At 31.4% G+C, this 23,798-nt stretch overlaps 2 protein-coding genes across 12 annotated transcripts in view; one reads left to right on the top strand and one right to left on the bottom strand.

The window, feature by feature from the left end:
- Window positions 1-2,979, bottom strand: part of LOC143251425 (rho guanine nucleotide exchange factor 10-like protein) — an 80,744-nt gene extending 77,765 nt beyond the window's left edge. For 4 of the 6 annotated variants that reach the window (XM_076502742.1, XM_076502747.1, XM_076502753.1 and 1 more), the window contains exon 1: window positions 2,840-2,979. The gene's annotated coding sequence lies outside the window, so the exon portion shown is untranslated. Of the gene's footprint in view, window positions 1-1,490; window positions 1,610-2,839 lie in introns of all 6 variants that reach the window. The other 2 variants (XM_076502743.1, XM_076502764.1) reach the window with 2 other exon arrangements.
- An 11,395-nt stretch (window positions 2,980-14,374) lies between these two features.
- Window positions 14,375-21,867, top strand: Polr2D (RNA polymerase II subunit D). Of its 6 annotated transcripts, none has more exons than XM_076502735.1 (5): window positions 14,375-14,504; window positions 14,616-14,764; window positions 19,205-19,408; window positions 20,240-20,335; window positions 21,711-21,867. In XM_076502735.1, exons 2-5 carry the CDS (start codon window positions 14,703-14,705, stop codon window positions 21,796-21,798), a joined length of 450 nt encoding a protein of 149 aa, XP_076358850.1. In that variant the 5' UTR covers window positions 14,375-14,504; window positions 14,616-14,702; the 3' UTR covers window positions 21,799-21,867. The 6 variants fall into 6 exon arrangements, with proteins under 6 accessions (XP_076358850.1, XP_076358852.1, XP_076358854.1 ...); XM_076502737.1 differs by having other exon boundaries at window positions 14,381-14,504; window positions 14,616-14,729; window positions 19,228-19,408; XM_076502740.1 differs by having other exon boundaries at window positions 14,484-14,504; window positions 19,228-19,408.
- Window positions 21,868-23,798: the final 1,931 nt, after the last annotated feature.

Raw genomic sequence — 23,798 nt, 5'->3', positions numbered from 1 at the left:
TAGTTGTTTTTTAATAACACTTGATGCTTAAAAATTAGACCAAATTGCCAAATATATTACTACATAGTAATATGGATGTGCTAAATAAAGATACTATGGTACAAATGCATCCTTTTATGATTTTATCATAATAATAAATGAAACCAATATACTAAAAGTGTCAAAAATTTAATTACTGACTTAAAAGTTTTAAGCCAACAAATAAATAAAAAATAAGATGTATGTAAATAAATAGACTATCAAAATATACCCCCAATTTTGCAACCAAATACCTCATTTTTAACTGTGGCATAGAGATTCATAAGCTCTATCATCTAATGACCCATCCAAGATCTAATTACATTTTTGGATTCAGGGGGTCAAACCCTTTTGGTTGATGTATATGTTTCAGATTTTAATTTGAAGGAAGGCTGATAGAGATCCTGATGTGTAATGAAAATTAAATATGATATACATGTACCCAACAGTTTATTGCTGGCACACAACAGAATAGCCAATAAAGGAGGGGAGGGAGAATCAGAATAATTTACTCGAATCCTGACTAAAAGATTTAAATTACATGGCTATATAGGATTCCTCCTGTTTTTTTATTAAGAGTGGGTAAATACACTCAAAATTTCAAAACCCTAATGTGTCTACTGTATCCCAACAGCTTTGACTGATACTCTTCACATATTTCAACAGTCTTAAATATTCATTGTATACATCTACAGTTTTAAGAATATAAGAGATCTCAAACTAAGATATTCTATACGTCAACAACTTTAATAAATATACTATTTCAGATTTAATAAATACACCATGCTAGCTTTGTTAGTACTCAATATTTACCCATACAGTTATTACATACACTTGACATTTACCCTAACAGCTTGAAACACAATAAGACATTACAAGTAGTGATTACTTTTCAAACAGTTCATAAGAATCAAAACAAGTATCAGAAGAAAAAATCAGGCTATAAGAAAATTTAACCTGATGAAACTAGAAACAGATAATTAACTTAATGAAACAATTATGCAGATTAATGTTGTAAAATGATCAACTGTTGAAATTTACAAATAAACTAAAACCGTGAAATAAACAACTAATCAAATCTGCATTTCCACTTACCAGTTTTTTTTGTTGTTTTGTTTTTTTTATTCCAACTATCCAAATAATCCCAATTTTGCCACTGAGATTTCTCATTACAATTGGCAATTAATACAAGGTTGTTCAACTCAAGGTTGACAAAAATAAATCAGCTAATCAAAATTAATACTACTTTTAATTATTCAAATTCATGTGAAAATTTAATAATTGATTAATTGTCTGGTTCATTAGTTGGTCACATTCAAATAAGAGCCCAGCTTGAGGTTAAACTAAGAAATAAAAAAACTGTGGCTTGCATCAGTATAATAAATCTGCTTTAGACTGACACAATAGGACTGATGCTTTTTCTTTTTTAAGTTATTTGAGGTTACAACAGATGGAAAATAGATGGTACTTACACTCTCAATCAACTCAGCTGCTAAAATGACATAATAAAAAAAGGTAGCCATATTTTTACTACTTGTACTTTGTAGGCCTGTATGATATCATCAATGACATCATCATTTGAATTAACTGTCTGAAAGGAGAATTGGCAAATACATAAAATCTCTGTTACATCTTGAACAATTCTTATGTCACACTACACATAAGATCACAGTATTCTCATTAATCATTAACATAATTTTCTAAATTATGAGCAAAGTTTTATATTACATCTTTGTTAATTTCCTATGCTTATAATCACACAAAATTATGTATTAAAATTTGGTGTTACAAAAAAAAAGTACACTTCAATGGAAATAGAAGTTAAAAGTTTTACTATAACTTTTAAAAAAACAAACCTAACACTTCCTAAATATTATACTTCATAATTAAAGCTTTTGGCAATTTATTTGTTTTTGATTTATTCTTTATTGAAAGTACATGCTGCAATGCAGTATAACACTCAACTTCCACATCATGACTTATTCACTAAAAACGTGACAGACTTTCAAAGCATCTTAGCATCACGAAAAAAAAAAATGGAATTATTATTATTAAAAGTTACTCAAACCTCTAACACAAATGTCCTAAAAAATGAAAATGAGAGACCACTATTTTCTCATTTACAAAATGCTTTTTTATCACAATTTATTTTTAGTTCAAAGTTTGATAGGGCAAAATAAAATAAACTTTAGTTTGAAAATAAACCATTTTAGAATACTGAGTAAACTTCTGTTCTCAGAAACCTTTTAAAATACGAAAAAAATGAACTGATATCACATAATTAATTTTGATGTTGTATGCTTATTACAGGTAGTAATATTAATAATGATTAATGTTAAATTTGTTCAAACACAACACAAATGACCACACCTCTCAGTTTCACCCTCCATTTTACTTCCTGAACTCATAAGCATTAGTGTTACAACTTACATTAAGTTACAATCAGTTAAAACTGAAACTCTCTAGGTTGTACTAGTAGTAGTACTCAGATTTGATAACCCAAATTCCAAAGTCTAGTGTATGGTACATCAAAAGATTTATTAGGCTATATGACAAACGACTGCGTAGACTGTTCATAATATATCACTTGCAGGTTTATAATGTAACACTAAAATTTAAAGTAACAGAAGCCTCCTCCACGGCAGGCTTCAAACGTAATGAGTGGGTGGGCATTTCTTAACTTTCCGAACACAGAACAGGGAAGTTGAGATTTTGTCATTTTTAACCGTCAGTTTGTTACATACTTTTCATGTAAAAAAAAATTGCACAACTTACTATAGTAACCATAATTACTTACATCAATAACAAATTTTACACTTACCTAAGTTCAGAGCGCAAACGAAATATTGTTATCATTCTTAAACCAAAGAACTAGGGTTATCCAAAAACAAACAACGAGCAGGTGTACGCTTTGACAATAAGACAGGATATTCTAACAAAACGATAGTATTACCTTCGCCTATATAGCGTCCTCTGGAACGGTAGTTTATTGACTATTAATTTCCATTCATACAAGCTTAAGTTTTTGCTATAACAAGAATGGTTTAAATACTTTCATTTTAATGAGATTATTTTTATTGAAATAAAATTTAATAATATCGAAACTAATATAGTTGATATTTCGACGCATATCACTCTCAAGCGATAGATGAAGTGTGGTATTTCAGATTACATAGCCTTTTTTTGTTATTTTGTACTATGACTCATTTCATCTCCTTTAACGACTTAGGAACCTGTCAGAATCTATAAGATTTTCTCATGGGAGTGGGTTTTCATAACTTTAAAATACATCGTAAGACGACGACTAACAAAATGCATGAAAAACAAAAACATATAACTCGACAAAACTCATTGAATTGTAAAATTACTTACGTTTTATGTTGATGAATATAAAACATGTCGTTGCAATGTGAATATTCCATAAAGTTTCGACACAATATGAAAGATAAATAATAATCAGTATACTTATTATTAATGATGCATAATTGCGCGCTTTATTCCAAAGGAGATATATTTTTTTACGTTCACCAGCCAAGTTACCATAGGCATTCAAAACATCCATTTAATTTATTGTTCTAATTATGTATTGTAGATTAGGTTTCGTTATATTGTGTCAATGTTTGATGTCCTTCCTTTATTTAGTTTAGGTTATAACGTTATTATTATAGACTTCACAATTTATAAGGCTTGAAGTTTACAATTTGAGTATTAGTGAATGCTGTATCAAATAAAGGGCTGTAAAAGCAGACCTCCAAACTGAAATTCCCCAGTAGCTCAGCGGTATGTCTGCGGACTTACAACGCTAAAAACCGGGTTTCGATACCCGTGGTGAGCAGATGACAGATAGCCCATTGTGTAGCTTTGTGATTAATTCAAAACAAACAAATTAAACTGAAATATTTACAGTCAGTAATGGATTATAAGGAGTTAGTAAAGGAATAGAGAATTAAGAAGAGTTAGAAGAACTCGTGGAATATGAAGTTCAAACAAGGTTTACTTATTATACTACAAACTTTATTTAGTGCTGAAATAATATAATGAGGTTTGCGTCATTTAAGAGCAGGCCCAAGTATGGTTACGTCAGATTAAAAACGAAAAAATATTACCAACTTTAAATGTCTGGAAGAAGTTAAACAACTCATGCTGGTTTATTTTGCTTTTTAGATATCATACGAAATTACACCAGGGTTAGCCGTTCCTAATTTTGAAATAATAGAGAATAGTAAAGACAGTGAGACTATACCAGTAAACGCCAGCTCTTGGTTTACTCTAATCGAATAATGAGATTTTATAATGATTCTTATAAAATATCTATACCTATAATAAGCACAGCTTTCTCTCTCTCTTTTGATTTTTTGAGATAACGGGACGCAAACCACAGGTATCAAAACCCGGTTTCTATCGTTGTAAGTCTGCAAAGATACTGCCATAAAATTGGAGGGCTTCACGGGAGAAGTCATCAAGAGCTGATAAATGTGTAAAATGTGATAGCACCGTAAATTCTATAAGTGCAAACAGTAGCATTATAGTAGGTAAAAACGTTAATTACACAATCGCCGATGAGTTTGGTTTGTTTTTCGAATTTTGCGCAAAGTTACTCAAGAGCTATCTGCAGTAGCTGTCCCTAATTTAGCAGTGTAAGGCAGCTAGTCATCACCACCCACCGCCAACTCTTGGGCTACTCTTTTTTACCAACAAATAGTAGGATTGCCCATCACATTATAACACCCTCACGGCTGAAAAGGCGAGGGTGTTTGGTTCGACCGAAATTCGAACTCACGACCCTCGGACTACGAGTCGGACGCCGTAACCCACCTGACTATGCCGGGCCGTAAGATATCTTACTAAAACATAAAATATGGTTTTCCTTTCCCTTTTTAATTGTCTTATCAAACAGGAATCCACAGGCGTTGCATCTGGTGACTTGACTGATATGCTTTCATACGGAACATCGTAAATACCCGTTTCGTTCACCAGTATGAGATGGTTGAACTCGTTGTTGTGAAAGCAATCCGTGTGGTTATAAAATGTTTCGCTTTTTCCAAATGGCAACAATCTTTCCTTACCACGCTGTATTATATTGCTTGAAGCATGTGGACAGCTTTTGCCTCTGACCTTTATATTCTTGGACTCTCATCTGTTTTAAAACTTCTAACTTTAATCACTACAAGTTGGGTACGTACAACTTTCTACACGTCTTTTTTGTATGTTTCTAGTGCTTCAAGCTGATCCATATTCATTTGTTTTTTTACTGTCATTAAATACAAGGGACACCCCAGTTGGAAATTCTACCTACCCAAACTGACCGCATGATTTTATGAATATTTTGCGTCTGTAAGAACTGTTACATACCCTTTTTAAAAACAATCAATTTCAAGCGGCATCACGCTACTTACGCAACGTCAAATAATATCGAAATGTTTGACAACTGGTATGGATATTAGCACTTTAATTAAAACAAAGTACAGAACAACGTTTCGACCTTCGTAGGTCATCTTGATGTTAACCTGTTCTGTACTTTATTTAAATTAAAGTGCTAATATTCATACCAACCGTTTAGAGAATACATTTTTACTTCAAGTGGGTTTCTCGTCATCACGAATATCAAAATATGTGTAGTTCTAGTACATGTCATTCCACCACGTCTTTATATCAGCTGGTGTTGTAAAGAACCTTGCTGATTTTCGTATTATAAATCATTTTAATATAACGTATTCAACCCTATGTATATCCAACTCATGAATAACATTTTGTAAGCCACAAATGTCGTTGTTGATCTAAATTAATGTAAGTATATTATAGAAATTGCAGCAAATTGTATTGGATCTTCTTATCCTAAGCCTTTAAGTCTTTACACACATGTAGTTGCAAACACGGATTTTCAAATGCTAGTCATCATATTTACTGATGTATTCCATATTTTATTACTTATCGTAATGCCTCCCGCCAGTACAGCGTAAGTCCACGGATTTACAACGCTAAAATTAAGGGTTTGATTCTCTTGGTTAAGCTCAGCAGATAGCCCAATGTGGCTTTGTTATAAGAAAAATACACACCTATATGTATTAAATGTAGTCGTACTAAAAGGTATTAACATTGCTCCATTTGATTGGTCTATTTCATTGTAGTCGAGTTATATTTTGGGCGTATTTAGCTTCTTCAAAGATAATTAGTTTTGGCATTGATAACAACTCTTCTACATTAATTTACTATACTTGTGGTAATGTGTTTAGCTACTTTATAATACCAAAGCTGGGTCGGTGCGACTAATTTATAGGTACAATAATATTTTATACCACTTATACAAATACCATGGACAGGTGCTTCCTTTTTTGGCTACCTTGAGTACTAAATCAAAACTTAAATATGTAGAATATATATATAATATATATGTATATATACATATACATTTTAGTAAAATCAAATAATTACATCCAAATGAAGCTAAACGAATAAACAAAACCACGATGAAGGACTGCGTTAAAAACAGAAAATCCCATCCTCTGATTAATTATATTATAACCATAAATTTTCAAGCCATAAACAAAACACATTAACATGAAGCAAAATACGCTGCGTATTTTAAGAAGGATCCTAGGTTACAAGCTACAACGTGGGATTATAAAATGTATCATAGGATTTGGAGGTGACTGAGGAAGTAGGACCCACATTGCGGTGGGGATACACCGTCTATGAATCTTAACTTCCAATTCGCTAGTCTCACATAAGAAAATTAGGAATTAGGAGAGCGAGATGTGGGTGCTCAAGCCCGCAACTTCCCAGATCTATATCATTCTTCACTGCCTGCAGACAGTTGTGGGAAGGTGACTGCTCTCCCACAATTAGTATAAGTAATAGAATGAAACGTGTTTAGAAAAGGACATGTGAGACATATTTTGCTCTAACATTTTATTACGTTAGCAGCAATATAATTACTATAACTAGTTTGCTATGCTAAATTATAGTTTCAATTTAATATGTCATCCAGTTAAAGCTATTACACTTAACTTTGTAAAGTTTGAACAAAGCAATGGAAGATGCGACATAGCCAGCGACAATTCACATACATTGAATAAATTTTAGTGAAAGTAAATAATTATATCCAAATGAAGCTAAACAAAATCACAAGGAAGGACTGCATTAAAAACAGCAAATCCCAACCTCTAATTAATGATATTATAACCATAAATTTTCAAGCCATAAACAAAACACATTAATATGAAACAAAATACGCTGCATATTTAAAAAAAAAAGGATCCTAGGGTACAAGCTATAACGTGGGATTATAAAATGTTGTAGCACGTTGTAGCTTGTACCCTAGGATCCTTTTTAAAAATATGCAGCGCATTTTGTTTCATGCTAATGTGTTTTGTTTATGGCTTGAAAATTTATAGTTATAATATACAGTATATATACAGTTTTACATATAATGAATTAGGTAGTATTTTTTAAAAATAAAAGTGTTTACTTCATGTCTTTACATGTTCTCCTTAGTGGCACAGCGGTATGCCTGCGAGCTTACAAAGCGAGAAAAAACCTGGTTTTAGTACTCGTGGTTGGCAAAGCAGAGACAGCCCATTGTGTAGTATTTGTTTAATTACAAGTATACATTATTTACAAGTTTCAAACAGAAAGTAACGTACCTAAAGTTTTCTTGAATATTCTCGTTAAAAGAGGATACTTTGTTCTCTATATGCTCATCTACTTAGCTTCTTTTTCTATAATATTCCTGTTCCTATTATTTTTCATGAAGAAGAGATAACCCAAACTTCGTGTATGGTCATCATAATCATTGATTTATCAATTTAACTGCTAAAAGTTTCAATAAATATATATATTATCTTTCAGCTAAATATGCGAATTAGCCCTGTAATACAACTATGGATTTTGGATCTGACAATCCGGATTCTTATCCATGCATCCCGAAAAATATTGATTGTTTTGAATTCCACGCAAAGCTGCATGAGGGTTATTTGCGCTAGCCATCCCTAATTTAGCAGTGTGAGACTAGAGAGAAGGCAGCTCGTCGTCACCTTACACTGCCAACTCTTAGGCTACTCTTTTATCAACGAATAGTGGGACTGGCCGAATGTGGTAACGTCTCCACGGCTGAAAGGACGAGCATGTTTGGTGTGATAGGGATTCGAACCCGCGACTGAGGTGATAGGATTGTGTGTTTCATAAGTTAATTCGCCTGAGCTGGTGGTAACTAAAATTTATTTTGCCTTGCACTTTGATTTAACCTTCTAACATATGTAACAATTAAAACTGTTAGATTTTATTATTTTATAACTAGAAAAAGAATATATATATATATTTATTCTGGCATTAGAAGGAATATTTTTCAATTTTGTTTGTCCAATTGTTCTTTATTTATTTATTTACGTAAGCAATCATAATCTTTCCTTAATTCTTGCTTCAGTCTAAGAATATAATGATCATTTCAAGGGCTTCTACTTGTTTGGTCAAACATCTTTATCGTCTTTATTCTGGAGTTTGGATTATACTCAAGTGAAAGATGTTACAGAAGTTTGTACAAGATAGTTTGAATCGAGAGTAAGTATCCCCTTAAAGGTGAATTTTACAGAAAAAAGAAAACCTTGCAGTGAAAAAAACATACTAATTAATTTTGCAGCTTCACATTTTTTATAAAATATATGTGCTAATAAATGAAACATAGAACTTAGTGCAGAAAGAGCCCTTTCCGAGCGGCAATCCGAACATTTTAGTTTTTATGTTTGCCACGAGGAAAAGTACCGTGACGTAATAGTTGCCAAACAAACCGCCAACGTCAGCGCGTTGAATGTAAATAAACATGGCTAGTGCATACGGAGAAACAGAGGCGGAGTCTGTTTTGACTTTGTGTTCTGAACAGTGTCGAGTAGCGCCATATCAATTCGAACCTACTCTGAACGAACCTAGAACAGTTACTTTTGACACAGATTTGACAAGTTCTAGTGATGTGGACAGTTCCACAAACGAGAGTAGCGGAACTGTTAGTGATACTGAAAGCGCCCAGGTCGATTGCGAGTCGATCATACCTCCAGTGGAAGAATGGTAAGCCTAAGTCATGACAATAAATATGGTCTGTATTATTTCACGTGCAATTTTAAGCATCTCGAAACCTGTCTGGTGTTTATAAATTATTGGTATCACAGACTGGGTTTTATTTGTTTATACTTTGCCGACTATGGTAACTAATACTCGGCCCTTCCACAATCATTGTACCGGGTATTTATGGCTCGTAACAAAGTGAATTTTCAGTGGCGGCGTCAGGATATTTTCGTTGGGAGGACTGAGGTAAACTGTGGAGGGGCTTCCCAAAATGTCATCAATATGAAGTACAGATGGTAAATTATAATAATGTAAATACCAAGGTACATTTCAGAAAGGTGTGCTATTTTGAACTGCGCTTTCAATGCAGTTTTCATTGGAAACTCATACTCTGATTAATAATTCATTATTACAAATTAGAAATAATCTGTTTATGAAAATATGCGTATATGTAAAAAAAGGAAGTGTTTTCCATATTTTATGAATATGTGTAGGTAACAATATTGGGGGCCTGAAGCTCAAGCCCCCAAGCACCCCCCTTGGCGCCGCCACTGTGAATTCCAATTATACGTCATAATTCTGTCTATAAAATCAAACTAGATGTAGCAGTCTGAATAGTTAATTTAATATTTACCATAAAAGTATAGTTTATATGACATATTCCGTATGTTTGTGCAAGGTGTAGGTGTGATTTATGCGAGCAGATGCCAACCAGGAGAGAGTGCGTTTGTTGTCGCTCATACAACAAGGTGTCAAACTGAGTAAAAGATGAAGAATGCATTACCCAGACTCGAGGCTTTGATAGAAATTGCCTGAATATCGATGTCTTGGAAGCATCATACTATGAATTTGTTGACTTGAATAGTCCCTTCGGTGATGAGGAGCCAAGTCACGAGTGTGTATTTTTCAAGATGCAGTTAAACCTAAAATAGTATATTTGAGTTTAACCTACAATTAAAGATACTGTTTATCCAAAACTATGATCTTATTTAGTCACCTCAAGTCATCCAAAACAGTGGGATTCGACACAAAACATGAGCGTTCAAAGTGATCTTGACAAAGCTTTGCATGGTGTGAAGGAGTCCAGTTCTTCCTATTGACCATCCGCACCCACTGTCGCCACCTTGCCAGTTCCTTTTCCTTGCACGAAAACTAAAAGAAGCTTTTGTCCGATGTCGAACCGTTTTTACAACCATAAACAACGCAGTAAACCATGTTATCATAAAACAAGCATAAAGTAGCAATATCAAGACAAAAAATATTCTCACAAAGTATGTAATCCGAAAAAAAGCACCAATAGATTTACATAAAACACCAGCACTGAAAGGAACAAAATGATCGGAGTGCAACGAAGCGTGCTTGACAACTATTACGTCATAGTTGTAAAACGTCACGGAAACAGCCGAACGACCGAGAGGAACTTGAGTTCGAGGACCCGCATATTTTGTTTCATTTTTTACTCAAAAACTAAAGTGTTTAAAAATATGGCAACCGCACAGGAATTATACCGAACCAAAGTACAGTTTCTAAGGCAATTATTAAATTTGTTGAAAATTCACCTTAAAATATGTATAACTAGACTGATCACTAATCTTGGTAACTTCGGGTCGTGGGACATTTCATAGAGACTTTGGTGTGACTTAAATGTTTGATTTAGACCCTATCTTTGAACTCTTCTTTCTTTTTGCACCTTTTCTTATCTGACATCTTCAGATTATTTTTGGAGAAAATTTCCTATGCATCTTTCGTCTTGCAGATTGAATATTTAACTATTGTTTAGAGTATTACATTTGAATGTCACAGGCTGGGTTAGCAAATTACAATTTTTGTGCATTGGCCAATTATTTTTATTGTAGAACTTATACTGAACATATTACATTTAACTCTCTCCTTACTTTTAAGCTTAGAATTCTTGATTACGAAAAAATATTTCTGAAAACCATAAAGAACTTATGGTGAAGAGGAGGAAACTGTGATTGAAGTAGAGTTAATACCAATACGCTGCAAAATCTACGCAAGACCTTTTCCTAGACATATGATTTTCGTCCCCATTGCGAGAGTTATATCTATGTTCCTGTTAGGCCCTTATGATTCACAGATTGAAAGAGAGCACCAGCTTTATCTGAATACATTATTTTAAATATGTCGGGACACAGAGTAACAAGGATAGATCACGACGGTGAAGACCAGTTTTGAACTATCTGAGGCCAACCGATATGTACCAATGATGATGTAAGGATATGATAAACCAAAATCTTATCCGATGTCAGTGTTTATCAAACACACTTTGAGTAAATCCATAATTTTCAAAAGTTATTTTAAACTTCGTTCTGGTAAAAATTGAAAGTTAGATATAAGTGAATGAAAAGTCACAGTTTGGTTCCAACCCGAGACTAAATGAAAATTACACATCTTATTTTATTTTCATTTCATATTATTAAAGTTTAGTGTCAATCTTCTCAAGACTGTGTGTGTGTGTTCACTGATAAAGACTGGTGTATACGTTGGATGAATGCATGACTGTCATCAAACATTACCAGCTCTAAAACATGCCTAGTAGCACAGAGGTATGTCTACGGATTCACACCGCTAAAAACTGAGTTTCGATACCCTTGGTGGCAAAGCACAGATAAACAATTATGTAATTTTGTTTTTAATTCTAAATATACACACACACACACACTAAAACATGCTTTAGTTAAGGTACCAATGTTTTATTATCCTCGTTAAGATTACCCATTAATTTCGATACCTGTGACTGTGGATTGGAGCAGTATTTTCACAGATATAGGACGGCATAAAGCAAATAATTATATATATATATATGCCAATGTTATACAATATTATTGTTTTAAATAGAATATCTAAGTAGACTGCATTAATAAAGTGTCTGATGAACTTTAAAGAATCCAGAAGGCATTGTTGCATTTTAAATAACGATGCTGCAAAAGTGCAAGTTGATTATGCAGATCTCATGGAGTAAATAGTACAGAAACACAGATTAATTACCTCACGAAATGGTGAGGGCATGGTCAATCTTTAATCGTCTAAGAACGTAAAGAGGAGAAATATCTTCCAAAACAACATGGCAGACTGAATATCTTAATGATTAATAAACTTTAAACCGCCATGCCCATCATTAACTCTGAACTATCCATGGCAGAAAATTCAGATAAATGACCCTAATTACAAGTAACCCAAGTGTATAAAAGAACATAGATGTTATAGGGATCCAATGAGTCATATTCTTTACTGCGGCTTTATTAATAATATTCACACGTTCAGCGCTTTTATGAGCTTGTGTGTAACAGTTTATTATATCTACAGTAAGTGAAAGAAGTCTGTTTGGAAGATAGAGTTTCAAAAGTTTTATCCTAATCTGTCGCCTCCCACTAGTACAGTGGTATGTCTACGGATTTACAACGCTAAAATCAGGGGCTCGATTCCCCTCGGTAGGCTCAGCAGATGGCTTTGCTATAAGAAAACGCGCACACACCCAATCTGTCTGTGTTGAATCATCCAATTTCATGAGTTCAACAGCCGAGAAAGTTGTCTAACTGGAGTCTGAGATATAGCCCATAATGCTGAAGTAACAGTTGAAGAGCGATGCTTTAAAATTTATAATTAATTTTATTTGTTGTGATACCATAATATTAGGCTTATTGTATTTTGAATACTGCATTTTTTTGTTCAGGGGAAAAGAATGTATAATGATATTGCAGTTGCATTGATATCTTTTCTTAGTAAAACCCGTAAGCTCTGAAGTATGTGTGTGTTTTCTTATAGCAAAGCCACATCAGATTATCTGTGGAGTCCACCGAAGGGAATCAAACCCTTAATTTTAACGTTGTAAATTCTTAGACTTACCACTGTACCAGCGAAGAACAGCCCTGAAGTCCTGAATAACGAATGTAATGCTTAAAAATGCAATAAAAGGTGTCGCCAGGTAGTTAAAAGATTCGGGATTCAGGTCTATAGGAGCGAAAATTTTCGGCGTTTTAGTATGCAGGGATGGATGCAGAGGTGGGGATGGGGGAATGTTACCCCCAACTGGCCATACCAAAATTGTGTAGGTTAATGGGAAATCAGAAATATAAAGAACTGATCATCTCAATTAGAATATTTTTGATTACGTAGACCACTGAGTGGAATTTTCCCAGGAACAAGGAGCTACTGTCTCACCATTACTAAATTGACCTCAGACCTAGTGACTTTATAGTATTGGCTAGATCAACCCATTAGGCCGTCACTTACTTCCTCTCAGTAATGTTTTGGGAATAAATGAGAGTACATGGTCATATGTACTGTGGTGTTAAAGAGTTCATGTTAATATGTTGTGTACGTGATTCGATATACTGCTATAGGCCTAAGTGCTGTATGTGTACTTGTAACACGTTATTTAGGAATATATGAAAGTTCATTGTCACATGCACTATATTGTGTGATTCAGTATAGTGCTGTACGATTACTTGTAACTTGATATTTTAGAATAAAATCAATAAATGATAGTTCATAGTCATATATGTTTCTTTTCTTTGTTTCTAAATTAATTCCATGAAGTTTACGTTGCAGTAACAAGGAAAAGTTTACTTGGGGTCGGGTTTAAATCACTGTTACTTAGTCGATCATCCTCTCCACCAAAAAATCCTGTATCCACCCCTGTTAGTATGATGTTGATTATGTGTTTTTTTCTGAGTTTTCAAGATATTAGCTGGGAATTCCAACAAATGGCTTATAACAATAGCATATCAAGTACTATATTTGTTTTATTCCAGCTAGCTTAACGAGTTATTATATTGATTGAAACGCATCGTTGGCATAGAGATAAATGTATTTATATCTCTATGATTGTCGGCAATAAGTAGAGCGGAAATGATGTGGTTGAAGTAGAAGTATGCACTCTTTTTCTCTGAAAACCCCAAAGCGGTCCAATAAATGATGCAGTGTTAAAAATGCAATAAGTCTAACGCTATTATGAAATTATTTAATCCTAAAGTTTCGTATTATTGCTGGATTGACGTATCCTCTCATTGTTTATATTGATTACGGCGCCAAGTGTATTTTAGATAAATGTAATATGATTAGGCGAAACATATTAGAAAAATTAGAAATATTTATATCTGGGACTTTGCATTATAATGTAAAGAAGTAAAAAGCTCGATGATGGAGTGCAGAGTCGTTATATTCTAAAGGTTATAATTTCTTATTTCTGACCTATTTTTTTCTTTTTTTTATTTAAAATACAAATATATGCCTATGAAAATTTTATTATTTTACTGCAATTTCTAATCACATTATAATTCAGACATGTTTGAATCATGATACTTATCAGTTATCGCGAAAGGTTTTGTTCTTTGCCGATTTAAAAAATAAAAATGTATATCGTAAGAGGGCGTATTATCTACCTAGTAGCAGATATGAAACTGTAACCTGTAAGCACGATTTTAATATTATTAGCATTAAATAATAAATATAGTTTATAGCTTAGTAAAGGTTTGTGTCGTGTATTTATAGCGGAGTAATACTTATTTTTTTTTTAAAAGTTCTGGGCTACATCTCACAAGTTTCAGTTTACAACAACATGGCAAGTGGAAGTTCCGCTCCTTTTCTTGTGGAGCAAGTCGAGGAGGATGCATCTGAACTGCAATTTCCAAAGGGTAAATGACACATCGACTATCTCTAAGTTTACATGGTAAAGAATATCGTAACAGTTTGTATTATTTTGAAATTCACAATTTCAGTTAGTGTTAAATTGTAATAAAAGTAATAGGTTCTTAGACCTATATTTGTGCAACGTTATGTCAATAATTGTAATATTGTGTAAGACTAAGTTGTAATGGTATGTGGATGAAACATCACAATATTCGTGCTTTTTTATCTCTCAAAAATATTAATACTACTTCCACTAATAGCCATATAGTTGTAGTTGTTTTGTAGAAAAGTGTGATAGTGTTATGCTTTTGCATTTTCCATATGTTGTTTGTTTTTGAATTTTGCTCAAAGCTACTTGAGGGCTATCTGCACTAGCCGTCCCTAATTTAGCAGTGTAAGACTAGAGGGAAGGCAGCTAGTCATCACCACCCACCACCATCTCTTGGGCTACTCTTTTACTAACGAATAATGGGATTAACCAACACTTTTTAACTACCCCACGGCTGAAAGGGCGAGCATGTTTGGTATGACTGGGATTCAAACCCGCGACCCTCAGATTATCAGTCGAACACCTTAACACGCTTGGCCATGCCAGGCCCACTCCCATGTATTGAAGTTGACAAACTACTTTAAAACAATATTAAGTCTAAAGTTATCCATCAGTATTGCCTGCAAAATAAATGAAAGAGGTTGCTAAAGTAGTCTGAGCACATACTGTACTAATGATGATAATTTAGTGAGAGACATGCGAAGATGTTAAAGACATGCAACCTAAATTGTTTTTTGTAAGAGTAAATTAGTTTTCTGAGGACAGGTGCTTTGTGATTTACATGAGAATTAATAATAATAGCAACTTAAAACAAAAATGGAAGCATCTTGCTGTTCAAAATGTAAGATTGAATTTCTTATTTGAGTTTTTTTTTGAGGGAACAAGTGAGTGATTGACAAAATATGAACTTATGAACATTTGCAAAGATGATTACAAATATGGCATGTAATGCTTGAAGAAAAACAATATTGAAGAGAGAAAAAGTAGTAATCCACTGATACATGGTATTCAGAGTATATGATATTTTGAACAAAATCAGACAATTAATTTCACGACTTGTTGGTAGTGTCATATATAATGCAAAAGCTCTTGAATACAATCTTATGTAAAGGTTACATAATTATTCAAAAGTTCTATTTTATACACTTACATTACTCTTTGTAAGCATGTAGGTCAATGAATACAATTCTTTGTTTTATCTGGAGAAAAATATAAAAAAAGGCATTCTGAATTTTAAACATGTTAGAAGTGTTTTATTTTTTATATTACAAAAAAAATAACAAATTACTTGGAATTGTTCTTTTTTAAATAATATAGAGGAGAACAAAAGTAATCAATTAATTTATGAATGTATCTTCAGTGTTGATTCAGTTTTCAGGCAATATATGTTTGTTCTAAGAGGTTTTATGATCATACAGAAAACCTATAATAAACTTGAAAATAATTTTCTTTAGTTATTGTAGAAGAGAAATTAAATAATCAAATGAAATAATACATATACCATTCACTGTTAGTTTGCCCCATCTAGGCAAATATATGCTGACCTAATTTTTTTTTTTAATATGTTAGACAGAAACCTAATAGATTTGGAGATATGCAATTTAATTATTGTAGGGGAGAATTGAAGTTATCGAGACATATATAAAATGTTATTGACTTTTGATTAACTGCTCTATTATGGCAAATATTTGCTGATTTGGATAGAAAAATTAAAATAGATTGGAAGATAATTCCTTTAAACATTTTTAGTTGAGAATTAGAGTAATTGAGTGAAGTATCACCCAGTGTTAATCAGCTATCCATTCTGGACAAATATATGCTGGTTTGGGGAGTTTTTTGGGTAATTACAAAAATTATAAGAGATTTTGAAATAATTTTTGCTCATATTGGGAGGGAGATTTAGAATAATTGAATACCATGTGACATTTAATGTTATTCAATTGCCATGTTGGGTCAATGATATGCTTGTCTGAGTTTAACCTGATTTAAATATAATATTTATTAGCTTCCCTGGTAAGATCAGACCTTTCTTATTCTTAGTGAATGAGGAGTTTGTCTGTTTAGTGTTTTTCCAGACTTGTTTTGTGAAGCCAAAACACGAGGGTTCTCGAAGATTTTATAGTGTTCGCAAATATGAAAGAGCACGTTTTGATTAAGACACACATTCTCTTACAGACTAAAGGCCTTCAGTATTCATACATGTACCTAGTAAATCATTTGGAGTTTCATCATTCAACAACACTGCTGATTCTGTACAGAATCTAAAGCATGCCCTCTCAGATGTCAGCAAATAATTAAACATGCTTAAAATCTACAGGAGTTTTTTTAAATCTTATACCTGAATCTAACTTGTTGAAATATTAAAAGACTGCTTTCAAAGAACTAAAATCTAATCAAATTTGAATATAACTAATTAAAGCACATAGAGAAGTAAACCTTTTGTGTTAAATCATGATCAATCTTATTTTAAATATAATGGAGAGTTGTATAAATCAAATGGTTGTTTAACTGTTGGTAGTCCACCTTTCACTTTATTTTTTGACATTTTTACACATGATTTTACAAAATCTTGATTCTAGTGAGAAACTAACCTTTTATTGTTGTCATGTTGATGATGTGATTTTGTTGACATGGTTCTTGAATTAGTAAGTATTGTATGAAGCAGAAAATTAAGTCATTCAATTTACTTATGACATTGAAAATGGACAGTAAGCTGCCATTTTTGATGTTCTTATTCAAAGCATACCTGCCAACAATATTTGTATTAAAAGATACCACAAACTGTAATAAGCAGATTCAGCTGTTCTTGATAAAGATTATTTGTTCTAGTTAAAAGATATGAATTATATTGAAAAATTTCACTGTTTTTAGAGGATTGGAGGCTGAATTTATTGACAGGATTTGTTGAAATTATTAAATGATATATGAAACCATCTGTAAATACTAATTCAATCAAGTTTATAATGTAAGTTACGTAATTTTTAGACTATTTCAAATTGTATTGGTTATTTTTTCAATAGACTAAATTTTAATATTTTAAATTGAGTTTTAGTTATTTTTTTTAATTAAGTAAATGAAACATTTTCTTTTCATTGAGTGAGAAATAGAAAGATGGTTATTGTTATATGGTGGAAAGAGATATTTTGTTGCCTTACTTGTTTGCAAGATAGATCATACTATAAAATGTGATAAATCAAAAATAATTATAGATCTAAAATATTTGAGAGAGAAATCAGAGAATCAGTTGAAATTTACATGAATAGGCCTGTTATTTCAAATAAAGAAATGAGCTTGGATGTATTTTATCTAATTTGCATATATATGATGTAAATCTTAGCTATAAATGCTATTGCAGTTCACAAGATAGTTCTCATTACTAGAGTTGAGTGACAAAAATGATTAGTTGCTATGACCAGTTGCATTGATTAGTGTCACATACAATAATAGATTAATTAAAATTATGATTAAATCATTTAATATCTCAACTATAATTAAGTTGTGTGTTTGATTATTAATTTTGTTGATTATCTCAACTCTCCAGTACTTGGAATTATGATTACATGAAATAATGCCATGAAGGTAATCAACTAATCAAAATTAGTTTTCAGTTATTCCAATTATCTAGTAATTGAAATATTGTGATGATTTTTCATTATTGTTTTTGATTAATTCAAGTTTTTTGGCCAAATTGATTAGTGTTATGATCAATGAAAATAAAAAAAAAAAACTTGCTGATATTAAGGTTTTCAGTTTTTGATTATTTCAACTACCAAAGTAATCAAAGTATTACAGTTATGTTTGGTGTTAAGCACAAAAATTCACTATATGCTTTGTGTGTGTTACTCATCATTGGTATTAAAATTGAATTTTCAGCACCACAAGTTTTTTTTAAATCCATCTTGTGAAAATAATCAATTGGTTTATTGTAATTTATTAATTAGCCCCAAGATTAATCCATTTACAATTCCGCTAATTATTAAGCTTCATTCATACCTTTAGCCACCTGAGGTGACTGAAACTAGTCAGTTTTTTTTACCTGTTTTATTTCAATAAAGTGTTATTTGTATATTTTAAAATTGAACTGTATCTCCCTTGGATTATAATGTTTGAAATGTTTTCTTTAATTTTACATTGTTTAACAATCTTACTGTACAAATATTTCTCTGAAAAATTTATTATTACTATTATCTACCTATACTAGTAATGCATTGTTGAATGGTTAGAAATTTGCCAGGAACCAAGCATGTAGGTGTTAAACTTGGTGCCTTGGTTTACATCCATTGCAACATGCTATTGCATGTTTAAATTGATCTACAAAGTGTGATTAATCATTAAGCTGGTTAGGTTTTCTTGAAAAAAAAATTATCTGTTCTGTCACTAAATAATAATGAAGAGTGTTATTAAATAATCATGTCTTTTTCTGTCATTAAGTAACCAAGTCGAGCTCTTTCCAGAGTTTGAAAATGCGGAGACACTTTTAATATCTGAAGTACACATGCTTTTGGAACACCGGAAGCAACAAAATGAAAGTGCTGAAGAAGAACAGGAGTTGTCAGAGGTGTTTCTAAAGACACTAGATTACTGCCAACAGTTTAGCCGATATAAGAATAGAGAAACAATTGCTGCAGTAAGGAGGTTTGTAAAAAACATACATTTGTGTTTTACACTTTATGATGTAAAGAACTATACTGTTTTGATTTTAAATATGGTTATTCTACTTACATAATGTCTTACTTATTCATTTGGTTTTCTGAATCAACATGATCACTTGTATCCCACTGATATTAATGCTTACACAATATTTTTTTTTACAATATTCAGCATAGATAAAATCAGATAATGCTTATTTTCTTTCCAGTTTTTTGAACTTGGAGACAAAACTCATTTGATTGGTTTATATGTGCAAGTGAAACATTTTGATTGGCCAAGAAGGACAAACAATCAGATCAGTAATACGTAGCAGAAACTGTTTATTAGAACAGTTTATGTGATTATCATCATTGTCTGTACTGAAACTTTTTAAACCTTCAATGATTTAACAATTGTATTTTGTAACTATAATACACTTTTTTATGCAACAACTGAGAAAGCGTTATACTCCTATGTAAGTTAATATATTTGTTAATTAACAATATTAGTTATTTGCATCACTATTTTGTTTTAATGAAATTATAATAAAAGTTTTTAATGGATAAAGTTACTGAAGTACTATTATGTTGATTCTATTCCATACCCTCTTGTTTTGTTCAACTAACTAAATGCTTTATTGAATGTTGAAATTTTTACAGTTTGAAACAGTGACAAAATTTTAAAACTTTTCCTTTCATTAGCAGCCAAAGTGGGATAAGCCACAGATTTGGTGGCATGTTTATGTCATGTCCTCTGACCTACAAATTTTGTAAAAAGATAAAAACATCTTGAACTAGTTACCAATATTTTCTTGACTGACAGTTAATTTTTATACAGTTTGCTTATGCAAAAGAAACTCCACAAGTTTGAACTAGCTCAGTTGGCTAACCTTGCTCCTGAAACTCCAGAAGAGGCAAAGGCTCTGATACCAAGGTTTGTTTTTACTGAAAATGGAATTTAATTACTTATATGCTTCTTACTGGATTATTTGGGCTTGCCCAAATCAAGCATGAATTAAGTATATACCACGACCATTTAAAGCTTGATTCAAATTAACTGTTTTACATCTTTCCAAACAGACATGTGTAATCTTAAAAGGTTTTATTATAGTAAATAAATAGTTATGTATTCTAGTAATGGAAATGTTAGGTATAAGTCTTGATAAGTCTAGTAAACACAAATGTCGATCTGCTTTTCATTCAGGAAAAATGTTTTTGTCTTTATTTTTTGTTTGTTGTGCTAATTCTTTTATGAAGAAAACCATTCAAATGTTGTTACAGTAAATCTTCATTTTTACATTTTTCTGCTACATCCTGAAAAAAAACAACACTCTATCATAGATAATTGTTATTATGAAAACATAAGTGTAATATAATAAAGCCTTAGATTTTGGGGAAATTTGCTTGAAAAGTAAAGAAATTTTATTTATACAATGCAAATCAGAGAGCAGTATGAAATATAAAATGTAAATTGTAAGTGAACAATGACTTTTATTATATGTTTGTCTAGACTTGTAAGTTTGAAAAAAAAGTATATTTATATTCAGAATTAAGTATAAATATTTGTTTACAGAATGATCTAAGAAGAATTAAATTCAGCTTTTGAAAGTGCCAATTTTCTTATAGAATAGTTATTAATTTTATGTTGAATAAATATTTATGAAAAGATTTTATGGTTTCCCATTGGGATCTACTTGTATTAAAAGTCTTGTTGCTTTAAAAGATTTTAATGACACATTTATAAACTTTGTATCTCAGAACAGCTGGTATGGGTGTTAACACCTTTACTAATGAAGCAGAGAACAATGTTTTGACCTTCCTAGGTCATCTTCAGGTGATCAGCAATGGTCCGTTGCAAACTCTCTCTGTGCTTCAATAGTAAAAGTGTTAACACTCATTCCAGCTGTTATGAGATACAAAGTTTATAAATATGTCACTAAAACCTTTTTAAAGTATCATTAAGACTTTTAGTGCAACTAGATCCCAATGTGAAACTCTGAAAAGTCTTTATAAATGTTATTTTTAGTTTCGGTTCTCAGTGAAGTACTTTTGAAAATAATATTTTAGATTTCTATGCTTATTTATTAAAGTCTGTATATTGGTAGTTAAATTATAGTGAATAACTGCATGATTGAGTAGGATATAATAATAAACGGATTCTTACACTTAGTTACTAAATTCTTTGTGTTGATAGCAAAATTAAAGAGCAGAAAACTGCATGACTAATCGGGATATAAAAGTAGTTTTATGTGGCTATTTACCTTTAGTTTTTCTTAATTACTGATGACAATGCATTATATAAACATCAGCTTAGAAGGAAGATTTGAGGATGAGGAACTTCGGCAGATCTTGGATGACATTCAGACACAGCGGAGCTTCCAGTATGGGGCAGACTAATGTAACTGTTTGTGTTCTAACTTTTTTTAAATCATTGTACATTAAAATAAAGTGTCAAGTTTTTATTCATATGTTTTTGTTTTATTTATTTTGACACATGTAGACAGTCATTAACTACATTAATTTTTTTGTGTTGGTCAAACACTGACTTCATACCATTTCCATGTAAAAAGGTTTTCTTTTACATTTAAGTAACTGAAACAGTAAGCAATATTACTCTTCTTATATTTTAATTTTGAAATTTGACCCAACTATCAGCAAGTAAAATATATTTTCACAACCCATTTCTCATTCTCTCAGTATTAATATTCTTTCAGGGGATTCCTGAACAGTTCATAGGCATTTTGTGTGTTTGCATATTTATGTATATAGATAGTATAGTTTGAGTGTGAAAGAATTTCAGGAATTATAGATGACATATTTGACATGCATTAAAAGTATATTGGATGCTCAATGATAACATTTTTAAATTATCAATCAAAAGTTATTTTGTAGTGTTATCAACTATATGAATATGATTTTATTTTGTTTTTCATTCTAGGTCTAAACATAAATAATTACATTGAGAGGAAAGAGAATATATTTATCAGATGTCATGAACATTGTTGTGAAACTTTCACTTACTGTTTGATACATAAAATTTGAGTCCCAAAAATAATCATACTTTCATTTTAGTTATGTATTTCAAATTTGATTTCTTTGTTATGTTCAATCATGCAAACTGTAGACATTCTTAAATTTAAGAACTAGCTAGCAATTATACAATGGAATGGCTAATTTCAAAATAAAGTTTAAGCAACTTCAAAAGTTTCTCCAAAGAGTAGACAATAAAATAATTATAGTTTGTCTAATTAATGTAGTTTTACAGTACACATTCATTGGGTTAAGCTTTTAATCTAATGTGGCAAGATGTCTTGCTGTATATAATCACTTTGTTAGTGATAAATATTTACTAAGTGTTTGGAAGAAAATTTAATTGAGGTTGTACTCAACTTTACATTCTGTTAAAAGCTGATTTACAGATCTTATTTTTTATGTGAATTGGTATTTATAATATTACTGAAAGTTTACGTTCTTTTGACTTTGTTTCACAAACGTTATTACAAAGTTCATTACTTTTATCTGGAGAGCTCCATGTATTTTGGTAAGAAATTAATATAAAATTTAGAATCTCAAACTACTGTGTTATATATATACTGTTAAACAGGATATGGAATCTTTCAGTTATTTAGGTTATAAAAGTTTCATTTGATATAAGATATTTTGTTCTGTTTCTGTGTTGCTAAAGTGAATTTCCCTCAACTGGCTTATCTTTTGCTATTGAGGTAACTTACTACCATATTCATACATGCATAAGTAATATTTCACATACTTGAATTTTTTTTCTGACAGCCTCGAAGGCATTAATTAAAAATGTATTTGTTTTTCTTGAATTTTGTTTAAATGTCAAGTTTCTTGTTGTTGACACAACTTATCTGCAATATGCAACATCTTGTGACCACTGTGATTGTATGAGAACCTTGTACAAAACATCTGCAGTTTTTTGTATTTTGAAATACCAGACCCTATTTTGGGGCTATCCTTTTGTCTAGGTGAACTAACTGATTACATTTTTATTTTTTATGTTTCTACTTACTGGTAAATCTTAAAGGAGAATAGATACATTGTTTTATTAAATAAATATAATCTCAAAACTAATTCATTATCTCTTGTTGTTTTAAGAATTGTTTACTTGAACTTTGATTCATTAGGCTATATACATTTTATTGTTATATATATTGTTAGTTCTAATAAATTATTCAGTGCTACTTTATACGTTCTATGTAATTAAAGATAAACTTTATTTTAGTATGAAGACAAAGTAGTAATAATAAATGATAATATTGGTTGTTAAATGTTAGGCTTCACAGTAACTGTTAAAACTAGTCTACTGGTATTTGATATTAAATATTTATTTTCAGCCTATAGCTATAAATAGAATAATTAAGACTAGTGTAGGA

Source organism: Tachypleus tridentatus, chromosome 1, assembly GCF_004210375.1.
Source record: "Tachypleus tridentatus isolate NWPU-2018 chromosome 1, ASM421037v1, whole genome shotgun sequence".
Classification (NCBI taxonomy): domain Eukaryota; kingdom Metazoa; phylum Arthropoda; class Merostomata; order Xiphosura; family Limulidae; genus Tachypleus; species Tachypleus tridentatus.
The sequence above is the reverse complement of the archived record's forward strand: the minus strand, read 5'-3'. Positions and strand labels throughout refer to the sequence as shown.

Coding starts and splice junctions, on each gene's coding strand:
- Polr2D (XM_076502735.1), top strand. CDS start 14,703: ATGCATCTGAACTGCAATTTCCAAAGGGTAAATGACACATCGACTATC. Junction 14,765..19,204: donor ACTATCTCTAAGTTTACATG/GTAAAGAATATC, acceptor TCTGTCATTAAG/TAACCAAGTCGAGCTCTTTC. Junction 20,336..21,710: donor GCAAAGGCTCTGATACCAAG/GTTTGTTTTTAC, acceptor TATAAACATCAG/CTTAGAAGGAAGATTTGAGG.